The sequence below is a fragment of the Schistocerca piceifrons genome, chromosome 3 (genome assembly GCF_021461385.2).
Source record: "Schistocerca piceifrons isolate TAMUIC-IGC-003096 chromosome 3, iqSchPice1.1, whole genome shotgun sequence".
NCBI lineage: Eukaryota > Metazoa > Arthropoda > Insecta > Orthoptera > Acrididae > Schistocerca > Schistocerca piceifrons.
This window is the reverse complement of record NC_060140.1, coordinates 930,251,360-930,264,780: the sequence shown is the minus strand read 5'-3', so window position 1 is coordinate 930,264,780 and position 13,421 is coordinate 930,251,360. Positions and strand designations below refer to the sequence as shown.

Below are 13,421 nucleotides of genomic sequence, written 5' to 3'. Positions count from 1 at the left end.
AACCAGACCCCTATAATTTGGTAGTGTATAAATGCCTACTAATTACATAATATTCCTGACTATGTAGTGTTTTTATAAATGTAAAAAGTAAGAAATTACCGCAAATTGGAAACAAAAGAACGTTTGTCAATTGATACCGTAAAACAAACCTACGTTCACAGATGCTGTGATTTGAACAGCAACAACAAGCCAAAATGGTCGCACTTTCTTCTTGACTAGTGGCGTGTAATTCTGTATCTCGCCAACAGAGGGCATAAATAGGAACAACATAAAAACAGTACCCGGTTTCGGCCCACTACGCGGTCTTACCTCAGTGTCCTCTACATACAAATTTGAGTAGTCGTATAGCTGCTACTTGCCCCAATTATTTTAGGAACTCCGAAAGAACGTTGTCCTTTCCCTTACTTGAGAGCATGTTTCCCACAAGTCTGGTAAATTCTGATACTGCATCCTATATGTCTTCTCTATCGACACCCATTTCTTCTTCTGTCTCGTTATCAGACGGCTCCCTGCCCCCGTAGAGGCCTTCAGTGCATTCTTTCCAGCCATCCGCTCTCTTCTCTGCGTTTAACACTGGAATTCCGTTGAATCCTTAATACTGACGCAATTAATCGATGGTTATTTTGACATTTCTGTATTCTGAAACAGTCTCTCTCTCAACAATTTGTTTTCGGATTTTTCACGTTTTTCACGCAGCCATTTTGGCTTGTTTGCCCTGTACTTCCTATTGATTTCAGTCCTACGTTTCCTGATATTGTTGTAATCTAGCATTTCTCTGAACATTTTTATACTTCTTGCTTTCGTCGACCAATTGAAGTACTTCTTCTGTCAATCAAGGTTTCTTCGCAGTTGTACCTATGTTTGACAGCCCAACTTCTATAACTGCCCTTTTTAGATCTGTCCTCTGCAACTGAACTATGGAATGTGAAATTCGTTATCACAATATCTACATCCTTAGAGAACTTCAAATGCATCTTATCATTCCTAAGCACTTCAGTATCACACTTATTTCCATACTGATTCTTTCGGAAAATTCTCTTAAACTTTAGTCTGCTCTTCATGATTACTGAATTGTGATCGGCGTTTGTACCTGCTCACAGATTCATTTTACAATCAGTATGTAATTACTTCCTCCTCCAACTATCACTTTGCAATCCTCAATGTTTATGTATGGAATTAACCACTGAGTATCTTCAAATGATTTCTGTAAACCTTCATCTTCTGTTTTTGATGTCGGCATGTATACCAGAGTTACTGTTGCTGGCATAGATTTGCAGTCGATTATCATTATAATAATCCTATCATTCAACTGTTCACAGTAACTCACATTCTGCCTTACTTTCCTATTTATAACGAACCCTACTCCTGTTCCATCATTTTCTGCCGCTGTTGATAATACACTCTATTCGTCCGACCAGAAATATTTATCTTCTTTGCGTTTAAATTCACTAACCCCTACTATGTCTAGACTGAGCCTTTGTATTTTCCTTTTTCGATATTCTAGCTTCTCTGCGGCTTTCAAACTTGTGATATTCCACTTTCCAACTTGAAAAATATTACCCTTTCGTTGGTTATTTAGTCTGTTCTCATAATTAGCTCCCTCTTGCAGTCTCTTTCTTAATGGTGGACTAATCAGGAACACTTTGCCAATGGAAACATCATCATAACAGTTGTTGGGAAGGGAGTGAGACAGAGTTGTAGCCTCTCCCCGATGTTATTCGATCTGTATATTGAGCAAGCAGTAAAGGACACAAAAGAAAAAATCGGAGTAGGTATTAAAATCCAAGGAGAAGAAATTAAAACTTTGAGGTTCGCCGATGACATTGTAATTCTCTGAGACAGCAACGGACTTGGAAGAGAAGTGGAACGGAATGGATAGTGTCTTGAAAGGAGTATGTAAGATGAACATCAACAAAAGCAAAACGAGGATAATGGAATGTAGCCGAATAAAGTCGGGTGACGCTGAGGGAATTAGATTGGGAAATGAGACACGTAAAGTAGTAAAGGAGTTTTGCTATCTGGGGAGCAAAATTACTGATGATGGTCGAAGTAGAGAGGATATAAAATGTAGACTTGGCAATGGCAAGGAAAGCGTTTGTGAAGAAGAGAAATTTGTTAACATCGAGTATAGATTTAAGTGTCAGGAAGTCGTTTCTGAAAGCATTTGTATGGAGTGTAGACATGTATGGAAATGAAAAATGGACGATAAATAGTTTGGACACGAAGAAAATAGAAGCTTTAGGAATGTGGTGCTACAGAAGAATGCTGAAGATTAGGTGGGTAGATCACATAACTAATGAGGAGGTATTGAACAGAATTGGAGAGAAGAGAAATTTGTGGCACAACTTGACTAGTTGGTGTGGCATATTCCGAGACATCAAGGGATCACCAATTTAGTACTGGAGGGCAGCGTGGAGAGTAAAAATCGTAGAGGGAGACCAAGAGATGAATACACTAAGCAGATTCAGAAGGATGTAGGTTGCGGTAGGTAGTGGGAGATGAAGAAGCTTGCACAGGATAGAGTAGCATGGAGAGCTGCATCAAACCAGTCTCAGGACTGAAGACCACATCAACAACAGTGCAGAAGTTTGCATTGCCTTCCGCAGCTTTATGCTGTTTATCGTTTCTGAGTCTTCCGCCGTTTAGGGGCAGTTCCTCATCTGAAGGACACAAGGGTGCAGTGGAACTCTGTTCGTCCCTCTGTCGTTTTTGGCAAGGCCGTTGGCTGAAGAGAGCTGATCATAATACCGGAGGTCTTCGGCTGCCATTGCTGATGATTTTTAATCAAAATTTGAGTAATGACTGGGAATGATCCTGGAACGCAGGACATTTTGTTGCTAGTTAGAGATGCTGCCCACGGACAGCAGGGAGACCGTAATACCCACAGAGACCGTTGCTTGTGATGCCGCAGTTGTTTTACGTACTGGGACTCTAGGACAATCTCTCAAAATATTGGTCCTAAAACAGAGCCCTGTGGACACCGATTCCGTGCTGCTGACTGTTGTAAGAGATGGTATTCGATATATATGTTGCAGACTTGACGGTCTCCGCGACCGGTCGCCGCTCGGTCCGACTGCGCAGACGGCCTCCGGCCTCCGGCGGTGGCCACGGCCTCCGACGTCGTCCACCTGCGCCGCTCGATGCGACGCCGGCGGCTGCGCTGCGCACGCGCCGACTGGCCCCGCCCCCGGCACGCCCCCCCGTGACGTCACGGCGCCCGGGCCGCCGCGGCGCCGGTCCGGCGCTGCCGCCGCCTCAGTCGGCCCGCGGGCTCCAGTGCGCGACGACACACATGCAGCGCGACCACCGCCGCCGGCACCGCCACCGCCGCTGCTAGCGCCCGCGCACAAGCACCCACAACCACACACTCTCTCTCACAAACACACACGCACCGAACCGCCGGCCCGCCCGCCATGGAGCGGCCGCTTGCTTTCGCCGCCGCCATCTTGGCGCTCACATTACCCTACGGTGAGTACGCTCTGCGAGCATCTTGGGTGTCTGGCTACTTGGTGTGGGCGAGCCGAGAACCGCTTGTGAAATAAACCTACTAGAGCCCCTTAGTGTGCAGATGTCACGCAATACGTCGACGTTATGCGGGTTGCAGAGCCTAAAGGTTGTCATTTTTCGTCTTACGGATGTTTGGTAAACTCCCGATTACTCGGGTAAATGCGGACCCGAGACTGCAGGATAATCGGAAAACATGGGTACTACGAATTATAAATACTTTATTTTAAATATGCTGCTGACTACATTTAAAACCCTTTCTAGATCTAGAGAAATCCTTTGCCGATATTGATTTGAACAAACTATACGAAATTTTGAAGGTAATAAGGATTAAATATGGAGAGCGAAGTGTTATTTACAGCAAGCACTGAAACCTTACTGCAATTACTACACTACAATGGCATGAGAGGGAACCAGTAGCTGAGAAAGAAGGCTGAAACGATTGTAGCTTATCGCTGATATTTTCAGCTTCTAGAATGAGCAAGCAGCAAGTGGAACTAAGAAGAACTTTAGAAAGCGAGAAGATATAAGAACATTTGAGGTTCCGCGTTGACATAGTAATTTTGTCATAGACGGCAAAGGAGTTGGAGGATCAGTTAAACAAAATGCATAATTTCTTGAAAACGGTTAATAAAATGAACTAAAACAAAAGCAAAACAGGGGTAATGGAATGCAGTCGAATGAAATCAGAAAATGTTGAAGGAATTAGATTAGTAAAGGAGGCACTAAAAGTTGAGAACGAGTTCTGCTATTTGGTCTGAAGACTATGCGACGATGGTAAAAGTAGAGAGGATATATAATGCAGACTGGCGATGGAACGAAAATAGTGTCCAAAAAAATAAATTGTTAAGATCGAATAAAAATTTTTGCACTAGGAAGAATTTTCTGAGTGTATTTGTTTGGAGTGTAGCGAAACACGAATGATTGACAGTTGAGACAAGAAAGGAAGTTTTGAAATGTTGGGCTGTAGAAGAAAGCTGAAAATTAGATGGATACTTCGAAGGACTAATGATGAACTACTGAATCGAGTTGGGGAGAAAACAAATTTATAGCACAACATGACTAAAAGAAGGAATCAGTAGAAAACATAACCTGAGGCATCAAAGAGTCGTCAGTTTGCTAATGGAGGGGAGGAAGAGATGAACAGGCTTGTACAGGTTGTAGTAGAACAGGATTCATCAAACAAGTCTTCAGAGTGAAGAAGAGAACGAGGGCATTAGACAACAACGGAACATGCTACATGTCATTCGAATGCCCATAGATTCATTTACGTGTTATTCGCAGGAAACCGATAACATATTTACAACCTGGAACAAAAACACGCTGGACTTTGCATGACTTTCTTTCAGGCTACTTTCCGGAAATAATCATCCAACTGATTTTCTTTTTCTGGTTTTCTTTTCGTTTTTTTTCCTACCTAAGGCTCTCATATTCCGGAGACTCAAAACTTCGCTATAATGAAATGTACATATATTGTTTCGCAAACTCTAATAACAGGCCGACGCATTTCAGTGCCCCCGAATGCGTGATTTCTGTTTCCTCGATCGCCTCGTCTTCGATCTCAGCCTCTGCCAAACACGGACTTGTCACTTTGCTGCTCAAAGCTTAATCCACTGGCATCGCTGTTTAACCACTGGCGGATGTTTTTGTCATTCACGTCTCCGCAACCAGAAATTTGTTTGATAAGATGGATCAGACGATTAACAGTATCGCATTCGTCTGCCTTATAACATTCAAAGCCACTTTCGGAGGAGTGTGCTGCAAGTTTATTCCACGAGGAAGCTACTGTTGTATCAGAGCAAGAATTCTCGAGGGTACCTTAACAGTTTTCTTTTCAATCGGCTTTAAATGAGTTGAAAGTTATCGACCTCTAGTTCTAGGGAAAGGGCTAAACCAGAAATATAGACACGACATCGGCAGGGAACATAAAACAACGATTGAGTCCACGCATTCGGAAAACAATGGAACGGGACAAACGGGAAAATATTTCAGGTATGTCTGTGATTTCGATGGTAAAATGTGTGTCGCATGCGTGATAGTGTACTCTAAACACCAAAATACTACTTGTAATTATAACAGACTACTTCAGGTTTCGATTCTAATTCTTTCAAAGATCGCCGAACTATGCGAGGATAAATCGCAACCTGATAATTGGGAGCTTAGTGTAGAAGTCTCCATTGTAACTTCGGCGTTACGCCGTTATTAAGCATCTACATACATACAATACAATATATTGGGAGAGAACAGTTGTATGAACAAGGAATTCAGAGATCTGTTAACATGGGAGTAAATAATGAGTAATCGATGCATGTCACGGCATAAGTACAGATTTTTAGCGACATTACTGTTGTAGGGTTGTGTCCCACTTTGTGGCGCAATAAGAAAGCATACGTACATGCGTTACATATGATGCTACGGATTCAAATTGCGTGACAGGTGTCAAGGCAGAGACTGGCTACAGTGGAGGTAAGTTACGTAGTCACTCCACTTTTTGTATTCAGTTGCAGGTTGAAATACAGCAGCGGTTGTACAAGCCGTGTACATGGAGCAAATACTCTTATAACAACTGGGCACGTATCCACCTAAAGTATCAACTATTCAGCAATCCAGTACAGAAGTAGCAATATACTGATTCTCGGAACCGTAACTTCTAGTACATGTTGCTCCCTCGTGCAAAGCCTGTCCTCAGCTTAACACTTTAGAGGTTTCACTATGAAAAGCCGATGTAATTTTAGTAAATTACAGAATTTAGTTGTATTGCTCAACTTGCACAGATGGGTCAGCTGCATATAGAGTAAAAATCCAGCGACAACCTTATATGATGACTACAGAAAGTGGAAAAGTAGGAAGGGTTCGTAGAACTGAAAACATTATGAATTCGGATCAGGAGCTGTTATTTCCTGCTGCTTCTGTGAAAAAGGCTACTGTTGCTCACTCCAAATATTCAGAGTGAATCACCTCAGCAGTTTTATTTCATGTGCGGTTCGAGACATCGAGACGGGGTTTCCTGCGCCTAATAGGAGGAAGAGGAGCACATAATTTTGTTGTGTAGATAATAATCTTAATTTTCGTGGGAACTGAGTTATTAAAGAACACTGTCCTTTTTTTAACATTTTTGGAAAGTTTTTGAAAAGAGTACAGCGGTATGACGCTCGTTAATGTTGGAGTTGTATGTGATTATTAAGTTGAAAGGCAGGGAATTCGGAATACAGCTCTCTCTCGTGTCAGACTTCGTCGTTATAGGCAGCACGGTGCAGGGCTAATACATAAACAAAACGTATTTCCTCTTAGACGTATTTTATATGACATAGACACAAAATCAGTTGCGATTATTGACAGCGTAACTGTCGTTTAGTTTATAGCGTACCAGAAGGGGCTTAAGAAAACTATTTCAAATGTGTTTATACACTTATGCTTAAGTTAACACTTTTTTGTCGAAACACAGCAACAGTTTAGAAGTCTGCTACTATGGTGGACCCACACTTGGCGGTGTTTAAACCACAAATCCCAATTTCGACTTACCTGCTTTTCAATTATGGCATGTTGCCCTGATACTTTTGCGAAAAGTTTCAACTCCGCCATTAACAAAGGTTATATCACTATACTTGTCTTCTCAGAAGCCTCGAATCATGTAGAAAAGTATATCGTTCCACTGTTTAAAGCAATACCTGCATCAGTATCTCTGTTAATACAATAGTTAAGAGTGTCATCCATGCAATAAAAATACGCGTCTCGCTGCATATGGTACTTGTTACATGGTCAGCTGCACGAGTAAAACTTGCTTCAAAAGCCTTTGATGTAACTTTTACTCATGCAACTTGCCGTTCTCTTTCATTATTACCGTTATCCTGCGGCATTACGGTCTAAACCTGGCTTGCTCACGGTGGTGTTCTTTAAACTACGCTCTGTCATTGTTTTTGTATTTACGAATGCATGTCATTTCATGACTATAGTTAATGATGGTTTCCAGTGCGTGTTCACCGACTTTTTCCATTTTGAACGCTCTGAACATAGTTTTACCTAGCAACAGAAAGTAGTTTTCGTACTACAATTCTAATATGAAAAATGCGATCCAGACATTAACAGTTTTTTACTTTAAAAAGTTTTTATTTAGTAAACTAGGCTAAGACCACCATCTCCTGCCTAAAGAGTTTTCTTATATAGTACACCCTTGGGACACATTCGACGTTACCTTCGTTTTTGTAGGATAAGAGACAGAGAGGAAAAGCTGCAAAGAAGGAAGTGACGAGATAGCTGGTGCGGCTGCCAGCAGTGAGTTCAGGGAAGTGTTCAGGCGACGGAAGACTTTCACAGCCGCTGCGCGCGTGACTACTCCTTGTAATGAGTGGACAACGCTTCCTGCCGCCTCAGAGTAGGACAGCTCAGATTACGTCAGAGCTGAAAGCGACGGACTCGGAATGTACTAATCTGTAATACGGACAGGTTGTAGCACTCAAGATGCAAATAGTCCAAACACTTTTTGTGGGATAATCGATATTCTGCTGATGAAATACGCACTCCTAAACGCAGTAGAATCTTATGCCGAATCTCGTTCATTCGCATTAAGGTGAAGCTGGAAGAACATGAATTTAGGGAGACTCATTAACAAGATAACGCAGCAGTTCCCTAAGAGGGTGAGTATAAAGAAATACATTTACGAAGCCGGCTTGTAATCTTCACAAGAATAGATGATATTTCTAAAATTGAAGACTTGTTGCAGGAATGAAGCGTAAAAGACAAAACAGTTATCAACGTCAGACATATATACTTCCTTTTCGATCAAGGGACACTGAATCTTCACCATCAGAAGTATCAGTGGTTTACATCTGTATTTCTTTTCCTAAATGTAGCCAGTTTTCTGCCTTATGTTTCATTTCGCAACAGATTAATTACTGAGTGCTACTTGTTTCACAGTGTCGCACTGAACTCGTACATTATAACATCTGATAATATGGCTACGAGGGCTACTGGGGAAGTAAGGTGCGATCGGTCGCAAAATGGTTCAAATGGTTCAAATGGCTCTGAGCGCTATGGGACTTAACATCTCAGGTCATCAGTCCCCTAGAACTTAGAACTACTCAAACCTAACTAACCTAAGGACACCACACACATCCATGCCAGAGGCAGGATTAGAACCTGCGACCGTAGCGGTCGCGCGGTTCCAGACTGAAGCGCCTAGAACCGCTCGGCCACCAGCGGCCGGCGGTCGCAAAATGGAAACCATTGTAAAAAATCAGAGATGTGTTATTTGACCAGTTTGCTACAATTCCCAGCTTGTTATCCACATAGCCGTCGTTCTCACTGAGACATCTGTCGTAGCATTGTACCAACTTTCCAGTACCATCGTCTTACAAGGCAGCCGCCTGTGCTTTCCGCCAATTCTCTATGCTGACTTACAGGTCGTTGTATGTGCAAAAAGGTTGTCTTCATAGCCAGCGGTTCATGTGAGCAGAGATGAACCTCAGGGGGTGGGGGAGAGGGGAGGCCAATTATGGGCTGTATTATGGGTGATCAAACACTTCCCAAGAAAATGCTGCAGGAGCATCTTCATTGCCACTGTAGAGTGCGGCCAAGCATTGTGCAGAACGAAACAAATGACAGGTATGTTATGTGGGTTGCATAGCTACAGGCGGAATCTTGCACCAGGGCGTCACACTTAGCGGGAGACATTACTTTCTAGCCAGCTTTACGTTCTTAATTTCAGCTCACGACTGAAAAGAGCGACGTGCCACAATCGACAGGCCTACTAGACTCTGTCCAATACATTTGTGCAAAGCTTCATCAGATTTTCATTGTGGTTACTATTTCGCGCCCTTTAGGACCCTATTTTCCGAATATCCCTCGTACTTACAAGATACTACACTAAAATACACGCTGTAGGCTATAACAGATTAGCTGACCAAAAGTATGCGGACACCCCTATGTAATGTGGAATTGACCACTGAATGTCACGAGAGGCATACCAGCAAGAATAAAAGGAGTGTTGTAAGCAAACAAGCAAGCTCCTGCATAATGGGTGGATCAGGAGCGCTGAGTGACTTTGAACGTGACTCGTCATTCGGTGTCACCTGACTAACAGATCTCCCAGAGACATTTCAGCTCTTCCAAAGCTGCCCATGTCGACTGTTGGTGACGTCATTGTGAAGTGAAAATACGGAAGAACAACCACACCTAAACCAAGGCCAGGCAGCCCTCTTGACAGAGACCGTCGAGCATTCAGGAGGATGGTTGTGAACAGTCGCATAAAATTAGCGGAATGAATCGTTAGTGAGTTCCAGAGTGGTACGAGGAATCCAACCAGCAACTGATTGTGGGCACAAAGTTAGAAAGAATGGGGCATAACGGTCGACAGCTTCCTCGTAAGCCACAAGTTCCTGCAGTCAACGTTACGATACGTGCCATCATGTGTGTTGTCAATAGTGAAGAGCGGAGGAGGCAGTGTAACGGTATGGAGGTATCTTTCATCGTTAGGGCGTCTTCCCCATGTCGCGCTTAAAATAATACTGTATGCGTAAGATCATGAAGACATTTTACAGCAGTGTGTGCTGTGTACAGCAGAGGAACATTTCGGAGATTATGACTGCATCAATATGATGAGCCCAGGGACTGGGCGTTTGTATTGTCCTCATCATTTCATCATCATTTGGGGAAAGTGGCGAGACTGGACTGTGAAAAGATTGAGAATTTGTACGGGTGCTGATAGCCACACAGTTGAGCGCCCCACAAACCAAATACCATTAGCAGTGGCAGCATCAGCATGTTGAGGGACGCTGTCACAAAGCAGAATCTGTGAGACAATGGTTCCTGCACAATAATATTCCTGAAATGAACTGACATGCTGAGAGCCCCGATCTGAGACCAGTGGAACACCTCTGGGATGAGCTAGAAAGTCGACTTCGCTCCAGACCACGGCCTCCATTGCTACCTTCCCTGGTTTCGGCCCTTGAGCAAGATTCGGCTGCCATTTCTTCACAGTCATCCGCATAGCTTGTTGAAAGTGTCCCCAGCAGAGTTCAAGTGGTTATAAACGGGAAGCGTAGACACACTCCATATTAAAGTCCACTAATAGCTTTCCGGATATTTTTGATTGACTAATGTACACTATGTGATCAAAAGTATCCGAACACGTAGCTGGAAATGACGCCATTCATCGCTAATGCTGGAATTCACTATGGTGTTGGCCCACCCTTAGCCTTGATGACAGCTTCCACTCTCGCAGGCATACATTCAGTCAGGTGCTGGAAGGTTTCTTGGGGAATGGCAGCCCATTCTTCACGGAGTGCCGAGCTGAGGAGAGGTATCGATGTCAGTCGGTGAGACCTGGCGCGAAGTCGGCGTTCCAAAACATCCCAAAGGTGTTCTATAGGATTCAGGTCAGGACTCTGTGTCGGCCAGTCCATTACAGGGACGTTATTGTCATGCAACCAGTCCGCCACAGGCCGTGCATTATGAAGAGCTGCTCGATCGTGTTGAAAGATGCAATCGCATCCTCTTCAACAGTGGGAAGCAAGAAGGTGCTTAAACATCAATATACGCCTGTGCTTTGATAGTGCACCACACCATAACACCACCGCCCCCGAATTTTACTGTTTGCTCTACACGCTCTGTCAGATGACGCTCACCGGGCATTCACCATACCCACACCCTGCCATAGGTTCGCCACATTGTGTAACGTGATTCGTTACTCCACACAACGTTTTTCCACTGTTCAGTCGACCAATGTTTACGTGCCTTACACCTAGCGAGGCGTCGTTTGGCTTTTACCGGTGTGATGTGTGGCTTATGAGCAGCCGCTCGAACTTGAAATCCAAGTTTCCTCACCTTCCGCCTAACTGTCATAGTACTTCAGTGGACCCTGATGCAGTCTGGAATTCCTGTGCGATAGTCTGGATAGATGTCTGCCTATTACACATTACGACCCTCTTCAACTGTCGGCGGTCTCTGTCAGTCAATAGATGAGGTCGGACTGTATGCTTCTGTGCTGCACGTGTCCCTTCACGTTTGCACTTCACTATCACATCAGAAACAGTGGACCTGGGGATGTTTAGGAGTGTGGAAATCTCGCGTACAGACGTATGACACAAGTGACATCCAATCACCTGACCACGTTCGAAGCCCGTGAGATCCGCGGAGCGCCTCATCCAGCTCTCTGACGATGTCTAATGACTACTGAGGTCACTGCTATGGAGTACATCTACATCTACATCTACATTTATACTCCGCAAGCCACCCAACGGTGTGTGGCGGAGAGCACTTTACGTGCCACCGTCATTACCTCCCTTTCCTGTTCCAGTCGCGTATGGTTCGCAGGAAGAACGACTGTCTGAAAGCCTCCGTGCGCGCTCGAATCTCTCTAATTTTACATTCGTGATCTCCTCGGGAGGTATAAGTAGGGGGAAGCAATATATTCGATACCTCATCCAGAAACGCACCCTCTCGAAACCTCGCGAGCAAGCTACACCGCGATGCAGAGCGCCTCTCTTGCAGAGTCTGCCACTTGAGTTTGTTAAACATCTCCGTAATGCTATCACGGTTACCAAATAACCCTGTGACGAAACGCGCCGCTCTTCTTTGGATCTTCTCTATCTCCTCCGTCAACCCGATCTGGTACGGATCCCACACTGATGAGCAATACTCAAGTATAGGTCGAACGAGTGTTTTGTAAGCCACCTCCTTTGTTGATGAACTACATTTTCTAAGCACTCTCCCAATGAATCTCAACCTGGTACCCGCCTTACCAACAATTAATTTTATATGATCATTCCACTTCAAATCGTTCCGCACGCATACTCCCAGATATTTTACAGAAGTAACTGCTACCAGTGTTTGTTCCGCTATCATATAATCATTCAATAAAGGATCCTTCTTTCTATGTATTTGCAATACATTACATTTGTCTATGTTAAGGGACAGTTGCCACTCCCTGCACCAAGTGCCTATCCGCTGCAGATCTTCCTGCATTTCGCTACAATTTTCTAATGCTGCAACTTCTCTGTATACTACAGCATCATCCGCGAAAAGCCGCATGGAACTTCCTGGCAGCAGGTGGCAGCACAACGCACCTAATAACAAAAAGTTTGTTTTTGGGGGTGTCCGGATACTTTTCACCACATAGTGTATAGGTGGAGGAAAATAAAAATTACTGGTACAGGTAATTTGTTTTCGCTTGTCTTTTGTATCATAAAAAGGAGCAATTTCCAGCTCCAAATTCGAAATGAACGATTAAGGAAATGCAGTAATTACCATTTTAACGATGGTGTTCGCGGAACAAGAGCAGCTGAATGCAGGAAAATCGATTCTTGCAAAGCAATCGCAATTGACTCTGAACACGAATGTAACGTGTTGCACGGTAGTAAGCTAGCAGATATGTTGCCGTTCAGTTACTCTGTCGTTATTACTGGAGAAAGTAGCGCTCGTAAAATACCGTAATTAGGAGTACCTGTCCGGACTAACATAAAGTGGAATGATGACATAAAACAGGTTTAAGGAAAAACAGATGCAAGGCTTAGACGCAATATAGTATCTCATCGAAAACTATTACATCCACGAACGAAATGGCTAGTAAAACACTCGTGCGATCGATTCTGCAGTTTTGTTCCTCGGCGTGGGACGTTTATTAGGTTGTATTAACAGAAGAAAGAGAAATTATTCAAACAATAATGGCGCTTCTGTTACGGGATAGTTCAGTAAGCGCTACGCAGATGTTCAGTCAACTACAATGGCAGACGTCACAAAAGACACGCGATGAATTATGGAGAGATTTTCTCCTGAGACTTCGAGAAGAGTCGTACAACTCCTTACTTTCTCCCACATACGTCTCGCGCAATGACTACGACGAGACAAAGAGATTAACTAGAGCTCAGACGGTGGTTTAGCGGCAATCGTCCGTCCCTCGCATCATTCGTGAAGAGAACAGG

At 43.8% G+C, this 13,421-nt stretch overlaps 1 protein-coding gene across 1 annotated transcript in view; it reads left to right on the top strand.

The window, feature by feature from the left end:
- Positions 1-3,270: 3,270 nt before the first annotated feature.
- Positions 3,271-13,421, top strand: part of LOC124787789 (protein Skeletor, isoforms B/C) — a 694,854-nt gene continuing 684,703 nt past the window's right edge. Inside the window, exon 1 of the mRNA XM_047254691.1 lies at positions 3,271-3,468. Within this exon, the coding sequence (XP_047110647.1) occupies positions 3,414-3,468 (55 nt within the window). The 5' untranslated portion in view covers positions 3,271-3,413. The remainder of the gene's footprint in view (positions 3,469-13,421) is intronic.